General features: G+C 45.0%; 1 protein-coding gene across 1 annotated transcript in view; it reads left to right on the forward strand.

Annotated features, from left to right (window-relative positions):
* Nucleotides 1-12,353, forward strand: part of LOC141231541 (protein ELYS-like) — a 114,367-nt gene extending 102,014 nt beyond the window's left edge. Inside the window, exons 32-34 of the mRNA XM_073667725.1 lie at nt 4,952-5,091; nt 5,185-5,291; nt 11,936-12,353. Coding sequence (XP_073523826.1) covers nt 4,952-5,091; nt 5,185-5,291; nt 11,936-12,116 — 428 coding nt within the window. The 3' untranslated portion in view covers nt 12,117-12,353. The remainder of the gene's footprint in view (nt 1-4,951; nt 5,092-5,184; nt 5,292-11,935) is intronic.
* Nucleotides 12,354-13,265: the final 912 nt, after the last annotated feature.

Below are 13,265 nucleotides of genomic sequence, written 5' to 3' on the forward strand. Positions count from 1 at the left end.
TTAAAAACTGCATATTGATAGCATTTTCAGATCCATATATTTGTATTGATTGGATTTTATCCGTGATTTTAAACAAAATCAGACACACAAAAACATGATCCTCACCATAGACTATTAGGCTATGTGCATATGTTGCCATTTTTGCTGCGTTTTTCAGTGCAGATTTGTCACAACCTGAAGGATTTCCTGAAGCCAGCAAAGTGAATGAGAATCCTGAAGTCTCATGCAGACATTGCTTATTTGTGACTTGCAGATTTGGTGCAGCTTTAAATCTGCAGCATGTCAATTATTTCAGTGTAAGGGTACGTGCGCACAATCAGTAATCGCTGCGGATTGGAAGCAGCGCACTAGCGCTGCGTGCAATCCGGAGTGGCCAGATGTTACAGTATAGTGGATGGGATTTCAAGATATCCCATTCCCACTATGCGTCTCTGTGCACCTGCGGATCACCCTCGGACATGCGGTGCGTCTTTCCAGACCACAGCATGTTAATTTCTCTTGCAGAGCAGGCTAGTCTCCGCAACAGAAATTAGATCACTACAATTTATTGATTGCGGTGAATCCGCATGGTTCAATTTACACATGCGGATTCACCCGCGTGCAGCGATTTGGACGCAGCATAAAGTATGCTGCTTTCAAAGTGTTGCCAGTCCCAACCGTGTGCACATACCCCTAGGCTGTGTGCACATGTTGCAGATTTAGTGCTTTTTTTTTGTTGCGGGTTTTTTTGTGCGCAAATTTGTGATAAAACCTGGTGCTAGCAAAGTGAATGAGAAACCTGAACTGTCATGCACATGTTGAGTATAGAAAATAATCTGCAGCATGTCAATTCTCTGTGCTTTTTTGCCTGCGTTTTTCAACCATTGAATGCACTGAAAAAACTAGGCAAAATCGCAACATTTTTGATGCTGCGTTTTCCTGCCAAGAGATACAGAATTTTCTGCACCAAATACCCTTAGGCTGTGTGCACACTGTTCGTTTTAGCAACATTTTTTCCGCTAAGAATTGGGCAAAAAACGCTAGTCAGGATTTGCAATGCGTTTAAAACTGCTGCATGTCAACTTTGTGTGGTTTTGCCTAATTCCCTTTGCCCATGTCACTTGTAAACAATAATAAACCACTATATACTCACATATCTGCCATAATCCCGAGTGTCCCACGGCAATCAGATCATCCAGCAGCCAGCGATACACTGACAGGAGTGTGATCGCTCCCGGCAGTGTATAGCGCTGATCTGCCGGGAGAGAGGTCACCAGAGTTCAATCAGCTGATGAGCTCCAGTGACCTCACTTACTGCACCGTTGCTGTGTCAGAAAATTCTCATGCAGCAGTGGTGCCGTGAGGTCACCAGAGCTTATCAGCTGATTGAACTCCGGTGACTTCTCTCCCTGCAGCTCAGTGCTGTGCACTCACAGGAGCGATTTTATACTCCTGTGTCCATGTATAGCCTGCTGTGACTGCTCTAGAACTGACCCAAATCTTCGTGGGACACTGTGGATAATGTCATCACCTCGAACAGATGAGGGATATGGTTGTAGTTTTATTTTATTTTTTTCAGGTGACTGGCTTCAGCGGATTGGACGTTAGGTGAGTATTTTTATTTTCTGTTTCTTTTACAGATGACAATGGCTTCAGGGGATTAGGCGATAGGTAAATATAACTGTTTATTTTTAAATAAATGATTAAAACCGTGTGGACTTTTATTTCAAATAAAGGATTTTTTTCAGTCCGTGTGTTTTTCAAAACCATACTATGTGGTTAGTAATGGGGGTGTCTTATAGACGCCCGGTATTACTAACCTGGGCTTCATGCCAGCTGCTAATGCAAGGCTGACATGAACCCCAACATTATTACCCCACTTGCCACCGCCACAGGGCAAGTGGGAAGAGCGGAGACTAAGCACCAGATTTGGCGCATCTTACGGATGCGCAATTTCTAGGGCCGCTGAGGGCTGATACTATTAGCCTCGGAGGGAGCCAGTATCCATGGCCCCTTCCTTGGCTATTAATATCTGCTCACAGCTGTCGGTTTAGCCTTTGCTGGTCAGATTTTATATGGGGACCCTACGTCAATTTTTTCATTGGTCCCTCTTGTATCTAGCCAGTAAACGCGAAGGTAACAGCTGTGGGCTGTTAATAGGCAGGGAACATTTTTGGCTAATTGCCCCTTCCCTGGCTAGTAATATCAGCCCCCAGGTTTCCCTCTGCTGGATATGAAAATGACGCGGGTGCCCACACCATTTATTTTACTTAATTCATTTTATTTCATAAGAAATCCCATGCCCACTGCTTGTTTTTGACGCTGTGTAAACTCACCCGCAGCATGTCAATTTGCAGATTTTGACCGATTGAAATGTCATTACATGCAGTGGATCCACATGTACTGACAAAACAAGTGCAGCATTAGAATGCAGCATTTTGGGCGTAGTCCAAGCGCGCTGCTGGTTCCTGATCGTGGGGACGTGCCCTAAAGGCTTAACCAAACAGCTGTGAGCTGTTAATAGCCAGGGGACATATTGGCCTAATAGCTCTTTCTAAGCTAAAAAATACCAGCCCTCCGCTGCCCCAGAAATGACACTTCATATTTAATGTTCCAATTCTGGCACTTAGCCCAGATTCTTCCTGATGCATCAGGGTAATGGGATTAGGTGTCGCTGACATAAAGCCCAAGGTTTAGTAATGAAGAGGTGTCAGCCAGACACCCTTATTACTAAACTTGTAAGTAAACAGTGAAATAAACACACACGCCAAGAATAAAACACTTTCTTTAACCCCTTCACGACATGCTCCGTACATGTACAGCGCATGTCGTGTCTCCCCTTTTGGTGCGGGCTCCGGTGCTGAGCCTGCACCTTTCCGGGCAAATGACCGCTGATCTGGACATGCCCCTAACAGCCGCAGGTGGAATCGCGATCTACCCGCAGCTGTTAACATGATAAATGCTGCTGTCAAATTCTGACAAAAGCATTTAACATGATCATGCCGGAAGCGTGTCACATGATCGGGGGTCTCCGATGGGTTGTCATGACAACCCGGAGTCTACAGGCGACCTCTGTGGTTGTCATAGCCAATCTGCTATGAGCGGCGGTCGGCGTTCACAGCCGATGAGCAGTTTTGTTACACATAGCGGGACTAATGCCCTGCTATGTGTAACACAGGTGATCGGAAGATGGAGACTATTGAAGCAAGTAAAAAGTAGAAAAAAAATGTTTTTAAAAGTTTAAATCACTCCCACCCCCACTTTTGCCCTATTCAAAATAAAACCATAAAAAAAATCAAATATACACATATTTGGTATCCCGCTTTCAGAAGCGCCCGATCTATCAATATAAAAAAAGTGTTCATCAGATCGGTAAATGGCGTAACGAGAACAAAAATCCAAATGCCACAATGAAATTTTTTTTAGTCGCCGCAACATTGCAATAAAATGCAATAACAGGTTATCAAAAGATCGTATCTACACCAAAGTGGTATCAATAAAAACATCAGCTCGATGCACAAAAAATAAGCCCTCACCCGGCCCAGACCACGAAAAATAAAGTCTCGACTGGTCTCGGAAAATGGCGCCTTTTTTTTTTTTTTTTTTTTTTATAACAAAGTTTGGATTTTTTTTTTCCACTCAAATAAGAGAACATATACATATTTGGTATCTACGAACTCGTATTGACCTGTAGAATCATAATGGCAAGTGAGTTTTAGCTTTGAGTGAACATGGTAAAAAAAAAAGGCGGAATTGCACTTTTTTGCAATTTCGCCGCACTTGGAATTTTTTTCCTGTTTTTCAGTACACAATATGGTAAAACCAATGGTGTCGTTCAAAAGTGCAACTCGTCTTGCAAAACACAAGCCCTCACATGGACATGTTGAAAAAAAATAAAAGTTATGGCTCATGGAATAAGGTGCGCAAAACCAGAGAAGGGTTAAAGCGATGTCCCACGTATCTTTTTTCAAATATCTTTAGCTCCAAAAGGCATTCCTTGCTGTAAAAAAAAGCGCATGCAAAAACCGTGCTTTTTTTCTGCCAAGAGATGCAGAAATATCTGCACCCAAATACTGAACGTGTGCACATACACTTATGGCTGCATGATCTATTTGTGATTATGGAGACCATGTTAAACAGATGTCTGAATGAGACTTTACTGGTTCATCTAAGGCACCAAGTTTTAGGTTTAGCATAGTTTTGTTTAAACATTATCTTACAGTTAGAATGATAAATGTTACATTTGTGTGCTGATTCCCAGTTACTCTGCATCATCACCCAGAGCCGCACTAACGGCTCAGCTAGTTCTGTGCTGTCATTTTTTCACTGAATTTTATGTACATGCATAAGAGACAAAAGGACAGTGAAAAAAGCGCACCAAAAAACAAGCAAAAAAACAAGAAAATCCTGAACAAACCTCCTGGCAAGAGATCAGGTTTTGCTGCAGAAAAAAAAACCACGCAGCAAAAAACGCAATGTGTGAACATGGCCTCATCTAAATTGTGTGTAAAACTCCATGTTCACACTGGAGAAGCCGCCCCAGGAAGCTTTATGGAGCAGATTTGATGCCTCCGACACCTACTACATATCTGCTGCATGTGAGCAGAACTCTAGCTATATGAGTGCCGCTCATTTATGTAGAATGTAACTCTGGATCAATAATCGGGATAATTAAGTGGCATTTACAAACCAAACTTTTCTTATGTTATCAATTATGGGTGAACCTACACTTCTGGCTACATTAATTTGTGAAACCTGATGTGGAAGAAACCAGTTTGTTCCAATCTTGTGTCTTCAGGTCCAACAAATAAACTAGAAAAAAAGCCGCTGTGTTGCTGTTTTCATAAATTTCAATCTTTGTGCTCCATGGGCACATTTTTAGCTTTCCAGTACTTTAAAAAACATGGACATACTTGTAACAATAACTGAACAGCTATTTCTCACGTAATGAACTTGTTTGTTCCCTCTGCAGCTCAGCAAACAGCTCTCCTTATTTCTCCCACTAAGACGCCAGCACCAATAGCTTCAGAGTACCTGTTTTCTCCACCATCTCGAAGTACAAGGAGGACAACAAGGACAAAACTCTCTACCAGTGTAATGCTGGAAGAAAAGGTCGGATATCATTGTTTTATGTTGCTGGGCTTTCCTTTCCTTTTACATTGCAGAAAATCTTAAGCCCTAATTATGCGTTTCCCTAATTTTTAGGATGTAACTGTTAAGGAGTCGCATGAAATAGCTCATGTTCCTGACACACCAGAACTAAAGCGACCAAGAGGCAGACCTTCAAAATGCCGAGTAAAGGAAGACGACCAGTAAGTATTTGTTGTAGTGTTTTCCTTCCTTCTTAATTTCGGTAAAATCATCTAACCTGTTACATATATACACACTTTTGGGCCTGATTCATCAATGTGTAACCACCAGAATTCAGCCTTAAAATACCTTAGATGTTGCAGTTTTCACAGCAGTTTTGGCCGCTACACCAAATTACTTGGAACTGGGGCGAGACAGAATATTGCAACACCTGCTTGACAAATTTATTACAAATTGCTCATACCTTACAGCAGAAATGTTACTTCAGTTTGTCTGGATTCGCGATCTAATCCAATTGGAGTCATATTATTAAAATCTAACTATTATTAGTTCTATTAAGAAATAAGGTGATTCTAAATCACAAATATATAGAAATGTTGTACCAAATGTAGTCTGTGAATGCTGTATTAAATATTAGTCTCAATTATGAAAGTCTTCTCCCATGAGCGACTAACATTAACTCCCTTTTTTAAAAGTTTGTTCCCATTAATAGTTAGTGGGTCCTATATTATTTGATTCTATACGTTATCTAATCAACCAGTCTCAGTTGTGAGACCATCTATTCCCATATCGCACTCTCATCAGTGGATCATTATTGGTTGGCTAGTAAATATGTAGCATTGAGAGTGATCCAGTTATGAACTCCCTGATCACTTCCTATGTAAGAACAGACTAGCACATTCAAACATTGGCACTGGAGATAAAGCCCTACGCTTTTCTTCAATGATTGATTACTGCTTTGAGTATATAAACAGTATAAAATGCGCAGTAATCCATGAGAACGTATTGGCATGATTGCTGGCTGGAGTAGCATATTTGGCAAGATGCATGTCCGTGATGAGGTGTACCGAATTCATAAGGGGTTTGCACATTTTAATTCTGCACACCCATCATTAAGACTGGTGTACAAAATTCCAGTTTTAATGAATCTGGCCCTTTATTCTGACAGGGTAAGTATGCTTAACAGCAGATGCTAAAATATATTTGTGCCACCTCCATGGGATGGCTTCAATAAGGCACAGTGGTGATTGACAGCAGTCTTGCGTGTTAGTCTACTTTTCCACTCCTCATCTTTTTTTATAGTCAGTGGCTTTAGGAGCAATGTCCATTACCTTATACTGTTGGGCGCCGTCAGTGTTCATGTCTGGCATTTCAAACATCACCCTTCACCAAGTTATATAGAGAAGTCTATAGAAAGCTATAATAAAATTATTAAACTGATTATGGACTTAAAGCAACTAAACCACTGCTAAGAAAAAAGGACTATTAGGATATCACCTAGGGATCTGCTTTACCAGTAGAATCTGGCATTACTGATTGACGTCTATTTAATAGGAGCAAAATATCTAGGTGGTCTGACCTGATTGCTGAAAATTTACGGATTATAGAATAAAGGGGAAGAGGGAAAAAATACAAGGAATAGGTTTACAGAAAATAAATGTTTCAATTTTGACAGTTTTTTCTGAACACCTATTTATTAATTCCATTAAAGGGATTGTCTGGTTTAAAATGAAAAGTGTGCAGTCACTCTGTGCGACTGCAGACTTGTGAATCCTCCCAGGGCACGCACTGTGTGTTGTGAGGATTCGTCGTTTCCTGCCCCAGAAACGGCGGTAAGGTACTCTACATGCATTCTCCATGGCAAAACCCATCTAGTGGGCGCGACCTCGCTCAATACAGTTGTATTGAGCGAGGTCGCGCCCACTAGACTGGTTCAGCCTGGAAGCATGCATATTACATACCTGACCGCTGTTCCCGGAGCAGAGAACGGCGAATCTTCGCAGCACACAGTGCGTGCCCTGGGAGGATTCACAAGTCTGCAGTCTCAGTCATACCTGACCACTTCGGCACCCACCATCCGATTCACTTTTCTGCATCGCTGCGTGCTGTTTCTCCGGTCTCTTCACCATAGACCAGTAATTCCATACAAGACCTTATGACATGCAGTGACCTGCGGTCTGGATGTGTCATGAAGTCCTAATCCATAATGAAAAGGCCTTAGAAGCTACGCGCAATGGCAAAAAGAGGAGGATCAGACAATAGCCGGAGAGGTCAGCTTTAATCATGTATGTTTTTGTTTAACAGGCATACGTAATTAGGGGTCATACGTAAGTTGGATGTTTGGAAGTCGGGGACTTCCTCTATACTACTTAAACTTATTTTGTTGTTCAAAGTCTGGATATAGTATATCATTAATACTGTAATATATTCACTCATGCTTCTTATACAGATTTCTCCATATAATACACTGTATCAAAGTTCCTGAACATTTCAATTTGTAGGAAATAAAGTGCAACATTGTTCTCTATTGGGTGGCACTTCAATAACTGTCTCAATCATATTGCTATCCTTTAAAGGATCAATACACACTAGCTATTGAACCCGTTCTACGCCCTGGTGGCGAGCATTTTTATTGGTATATGGTCTCCCATGCTGGTATGTCCTGCCCCCTCCTGTCCCCACCATCCTACCCTGGTATGCATGGCACTCCTCACCCCCAATCCTGGTATGCATGGCACCCCTCACCCCCCCAATCCTGGTATGCATGGCACCCCTCACTCCTATCCTGGTATGTATGTATGGTACCCCTCACCCCCCCCCCCCCAAATCTTTGTATGCATGGCACCCCTCATCCCCCAGTCCTGGTATGCATGGCACCCCTCATCCCCCAGTCCTGGTATGCATGGCACCCCTCATCCCCCAGTCCTGGTATGCATGGCACCCCTCATCCCCCAGTCCTGGTATGCATGGCACCCCTCATCCCCCAGTCCTGGTATGCATGGCACCCCTCATCCCCCAGTCCTGGTATGCATGGCACCCCTCATCCCCCAGTCCTGGTATGCATGGCACCCCTCATCCCCCAGTCCTGGTATGCATGGCACCCCTCATCCCCCAGTCCTGGTATGCATGACACCCCTCATCCCCCAGTCCTGGTATCCATGGCACCCCTCATCCCCCAGTCCTGGTATGCATGGCACCCCTCATCCTCCAGTCCTGGTATGCATGGCACCCCTCATCCCCCAGTCCTGGTATGCATGGCACCCCTCATCCCCCAGTCCTGGTATGCATGGCACCCCTCATCCCCCAGTCCTGGTATGCATGGCACCCCTCATCCCCCAGTCCTGGTATGCATGGCACCCCTCATCCCCCAGTCCTGGTATGCATGGCACCCCTCATCCCCCAGTCCTGGTATGCATGGCACCCCTCATCCCCCAGTCCTGGTATGCATGGAACCCCTCATCCCCCAGTCCTGGTATGCATGGCACCCCTCATCCCCCAGTCCTGGTATGCATGGCACCCCTCATCCCCCAATCCTGGTATATATGTATGGTACCCCTCACCCCCCCAATCCTGGTATGCATGGTCCCCTCGCCCCCAATCCTGGTATGCATGGTCCCCTCGCCCCCAATCCTGGTATGCATGGTCCCCTCGCCCCCCAATCCTGGTATGCATGGTCCCCTCGCCCCCCAATCCTGGTATGCATGGTCCCCTCGCCCCCCAATCCTGGTATGCATGGTCCCCTCGCCCCCCAATCCTGGTATGCATGGTCCCCTCGCCCCCCAGTCCTGGTATGCATGGCACCCCTCGCCCCCCAGTCCTGGTATGCATGGCACCCCTCATCCCCCAGTCCCGTTATGCATGGCACCCCTCGCCCCCCAGTCCCGTTATGCATGGCACCCCTCACCCCCCCAATCCTGGTATGCATGGTCCCCTCGCCCCCCAATCCTGGTATGCATGGTCCCCTCGCCCCCCAATCCTGGTATGCATGGTCCCCTCGCCCCCCAATCCTGGTATGCATGGTCCCCTCGCCCCCCAATCCTGGTATGCATGGTCCCTTCGCCCCCCAATCCTGGTATGCATGGTCCCTTCGCCCCCCAATCCTGGTATGCATGGTCCCTTCGCCCCCCAATCCTGGTATGCATGGTCCCCTCGCCCCCCAATCCTGGTATGCATGGTCCCCTCGCCCCCCAGTCCTGGTATGCATGGCACCCCTCGCCCCCCAGTCCCGTTATGCATGGCACCCCTCACCCCCCCCAATCCTGGTATGCATGGTCCCCTTGCCCCCCAATCCTGGTATGCATGGTCCCCTCGCCCCCCAATCCTGGTATGCATGGTCCCCTCGCCCCCCAATCCTGGTATGCATGGTCCCCTCGCCCCCCAATCCTGGTATGCATGGTCCCCTCGCCCCCCAATCCTGGTATGCATGGTCCCCTCGCCCCCCAATCCTGGTATGCATGGTCCCCTCGCCCCCCAATCCTGGTATGCATGGTCCCCTCGCCCCCCAATCCTGGTATGCATGGTCCCCTCGCCCCCCAATCCTGGTATGCATGGTCCCCTCGCCCCCCAATCCTGGTATGCATGGTCCCCTCGCCCCCCAATCCTGGTATGCATGGTCCCCTCACCCACCCCCCAATCCTGGTATGCATGGTCCCCTCACCCACCCCCCAATCCTGGTATGCATGGTCCCCTCACCCACCCCCCAATCCTGGTATGCATGGTCCCCTCACCCCCCCCAATCTTTGTATGCATGGTACCCCTCACCCCCCCCCCCCCAATCTTTGTATGCATGGTACCCCTCAGCCCCCCCCCCAATCTTTGTATGCATGGTACCCCTCAGCCCCCCCCCCCCAATCTTTGTATGCATGGTACCCCTCAGCCCCCCAATCTTTGTATGCGTTCTACCCCTCACCCCCCCCCCCAATCTTTGTATGCATGGTACCCCTCACCCCCCCCCCCCCCCCAATCTTTGTATTCGTGTTACCCCTCATCAGTTTCACGCTGTACGCATACAAAAAAATAAACACTTATACTCGCCTTTCTTCCTTGTGCTCCAGCGCTGCTGTGTCCTGTTCTGCCGGAGGCCGGTGGAGGAGTGCGGCGCGTGCCCATACCGCGCTGTCCGGCGCCATTTTGCTGTAGACACACTGTAAATGTGTCTTCAGTAAAATGCCGCCGGATAGCTCTATGCGCATGTGCCGATTCCGATGCCTCACTCCTGCCCCGATCTCTGGGTCAAGAGAGGCGCCGCAGCAGCGCTCCTCCCGGTCAGGTAAATATGGCGCTGAAGATCGTGGTATGTGCTCAGTGTCTACACATACCGTGATCTCCGGTGCCATACCCTCCTCTTACCTGTAACGGCTGGATGCGTTCTTCTGTCTGGAGCCAGACTGCACAGGCGTGTCGCGCTTGCACAGTCTATCGAGGCTTCAGACAGAGGGACACTTGTAGTGTTATATTATAGATATCAAGTGATGCTTAAAATCGCTTGGAAAAGCGCATGTAAAAACGCTTAAACGCTTCTCCCTGGCAGAAAAACCGCATGTAAAATCTGTATGCCTTTTTCTGCCAGGGAGAGGAAAAAACGCTCAGGAAATTTCTGCTTAAAGTCTGCATCATGGGCACATACCCTTATAGTCCGAAAAATACCGTATTTTAATATTTTATTTAATTAACAAAATAACTTTCATTTTATTCACTTTCTTTACTACCAGACCCTTTTCTCCCCCTTTTTTTCTCATTTATTCTATATTTATTCTAAGTGGTATATGCTAATGTGAATAGTTTAATAACAAAGGTGGGATTTCTGCTCTGAGACTCTCACGGTATGCATACACTAACATTTTACAGTTTTGGGAACACTTATGTACTAAGTGAACTAACATCTGGATGTAAATTTGGTAGTTTGACGCAGTATTGAGAGATGGTGCTCACCAATATGACAAAGGGGATACGGGATTCGAAAAAAAAAAAGTGCCTAACCACGGACAGGCAGGTAGTTGCGATGTACCTTTCTGTTGTGCCCAAAGCAGTCACAGGCTTCTACTGAGGTCACCGCAGCAGAGCAGCAGTTTCTCCTCCTGTTGACAGGACGGGACCACTGGTGTCATGCTGATTGACAGCTGGCGCTCTGCTGCCTATTTGGGGGAAGCCGGCCGTCAATCAGCATGACACCAGTGGTCCCGTCCTGTCAACAGGAGGAGAAACTGCTGCTCTGCTGACAGGGGGAAGCAGACTCTCCAGCAGGAGCGGTCAATGACCGGCGCCGGGTACAACAGGCAGGTAGTAGCCTGATTCAGCAACTTCATTCCTATTTTTAATGTCCCAGATATCCCCTTTAATGAACTTAATGAAATGGTTTGCTCTCTGTCCTCCACACTACTTTCTCCAAATGTATGAGCTATATGGACCTACTCTGCTGTCTTTACCAGAAACGTCAAAGGGCTCGTTTGATATGATTCTGTATATATTTGCATTTTAGACACATTGAACATAGTAAGTTTTGGCTAATAAGTTTTAGAAGGGGCACAGTAAAGGATATTCAGATGTGACTTTTTTCACATCTGTGGTGCAGTTTCCATAAGTAACTGCAACCACTACCCAGTGTCAGATTATTTATTTGACCTCAATAGCACCCCCCACTGGCCTTGTTGATTTCTAATGGGCACTGTTGTGGTGTTCCTCACTTTTGATAGTGCTGCATGCAGAGTTATTCGTCCTGCGTCTACTATGTGTCTGCTATGGCAATCCGTGATGCAGAGCCATACCTGTATACATAGAAAATGTTAACACATCGTTGTTCACTATAGGCATGTAATGTACTTACTACTCCTGTGCACTTCAACTTGTTACTTCTGGAATATTATAGGGCAGAAGATCACCCTCCTATAAAGATTCAGCTGCTGTCACCCCCAGAAAAGGCAACTGGTGATTCAGAAAGTACAAAGCCTTCATCTTTAAAATCTAAAGCTTCTGATCGAAAGCAGTCCAGGAAAACCAGGAGAAGGAAAATTATATCAAAACCAGTCAATCGCAGGAACATCAGATGATTGATGAACGTTGTTGATTTTAATGTGCTGTGTAAAATAAAATAAACTGTGTAAAATATTAAAATCGGCTCACTGGGAAGAATAATTTATATAAATTATTGTAAATGGTCTTAAAAGCTTGAAGTTTAATATTTCATTAGAATTTTCTTCCCAGACATTTTTTCTATTTTGTATCGTTTTGTAAAAAATGTATCTATAGCTTCTTAATATGTTAAATAAATGAGAGAATTAACAATATTTTACTTTTATTATAAAACTCAGTTTCATTTTCTTAACTTAATCATTGTTTTCCATAATGACTCTCTGAAATTTACTGCATCCTTGACCTTTTTAAGGCAAAGGCCATAAATCCACTTAATGTAAATGTTGCATTTTTTCTGATGTGTTATTTTGTGCACAGAAAGTCTGCTACATTTTAAAGGAACATTCACACGGTTTTTGAAAGTTGGTCCATTAAAAAAAACCTGCAATATCACTTAAATGCTTGAGACTCTTCCTATTCATTTCTATTGTAGAACCTGTTTACTGTTTCTATATGCAGTTTTTTCCCGCTTCAGGTTTTAAAAAATGTTTGGTGGAATAAAAGTGCATGACACTACTTTTGAAGTGGCTTCTGATGACATCCGATCCAAACTACTGGACACTGTGAAATCAAATAGCTGCAACAAAGAAAAAGTTTTCAAAACACTTCAATAACTCTTCAAAAATACTTACAAGATTGTCCCATAAACAAAGTGTATTTTAATCAATGTCTATTGGTATAATAATAAGTTCCACAATTTGATTTGTTAAAATGTTCCTGTGCTGAGATAATCTTATAAATGTGCACCTGCTACATACTATTAAATGGCTGTGTCTGATCATACCACAGCACCTTGCTAGGGAAGGATACAAAAAAGTATACGGACAGGACAGCATGGGATTGCAGCGGATTCTTTTTGTGAGGCAAAACATTTCCTTACCTGTTTTATTACAGGAATCAGTTCTTTTGCTGCGTCTCTAGCACTCTGCTCATATTGGAAATCAAGTCAGTGACACCTAATGTCAGCTTACTTGATTTATGATGAACTCCACACCCACGCACAAAGACGGCCACACACTGGACCTCATCTTCACCCGCCTCTGTCCCCTATCTAACCTCTCTAGCTC

The sequence above is a fragment of the Phyllobates terribilis genome, unplaced genomic scaffold, assembly GCF_046119375.1.
Source record: "Phyllobates terribilis strain yellow unplaced genomic scaffold, ASM4611937v1 Scaffold_520__1_contigs__length_1232081, whole genome shotgun sequence".
Lineage (NCBI taxonomy): Eukaryota > Metazoa > Chordata > Amphibia > Anura > Dendrobatidae > Phyllobates > Phyllobates terribilis.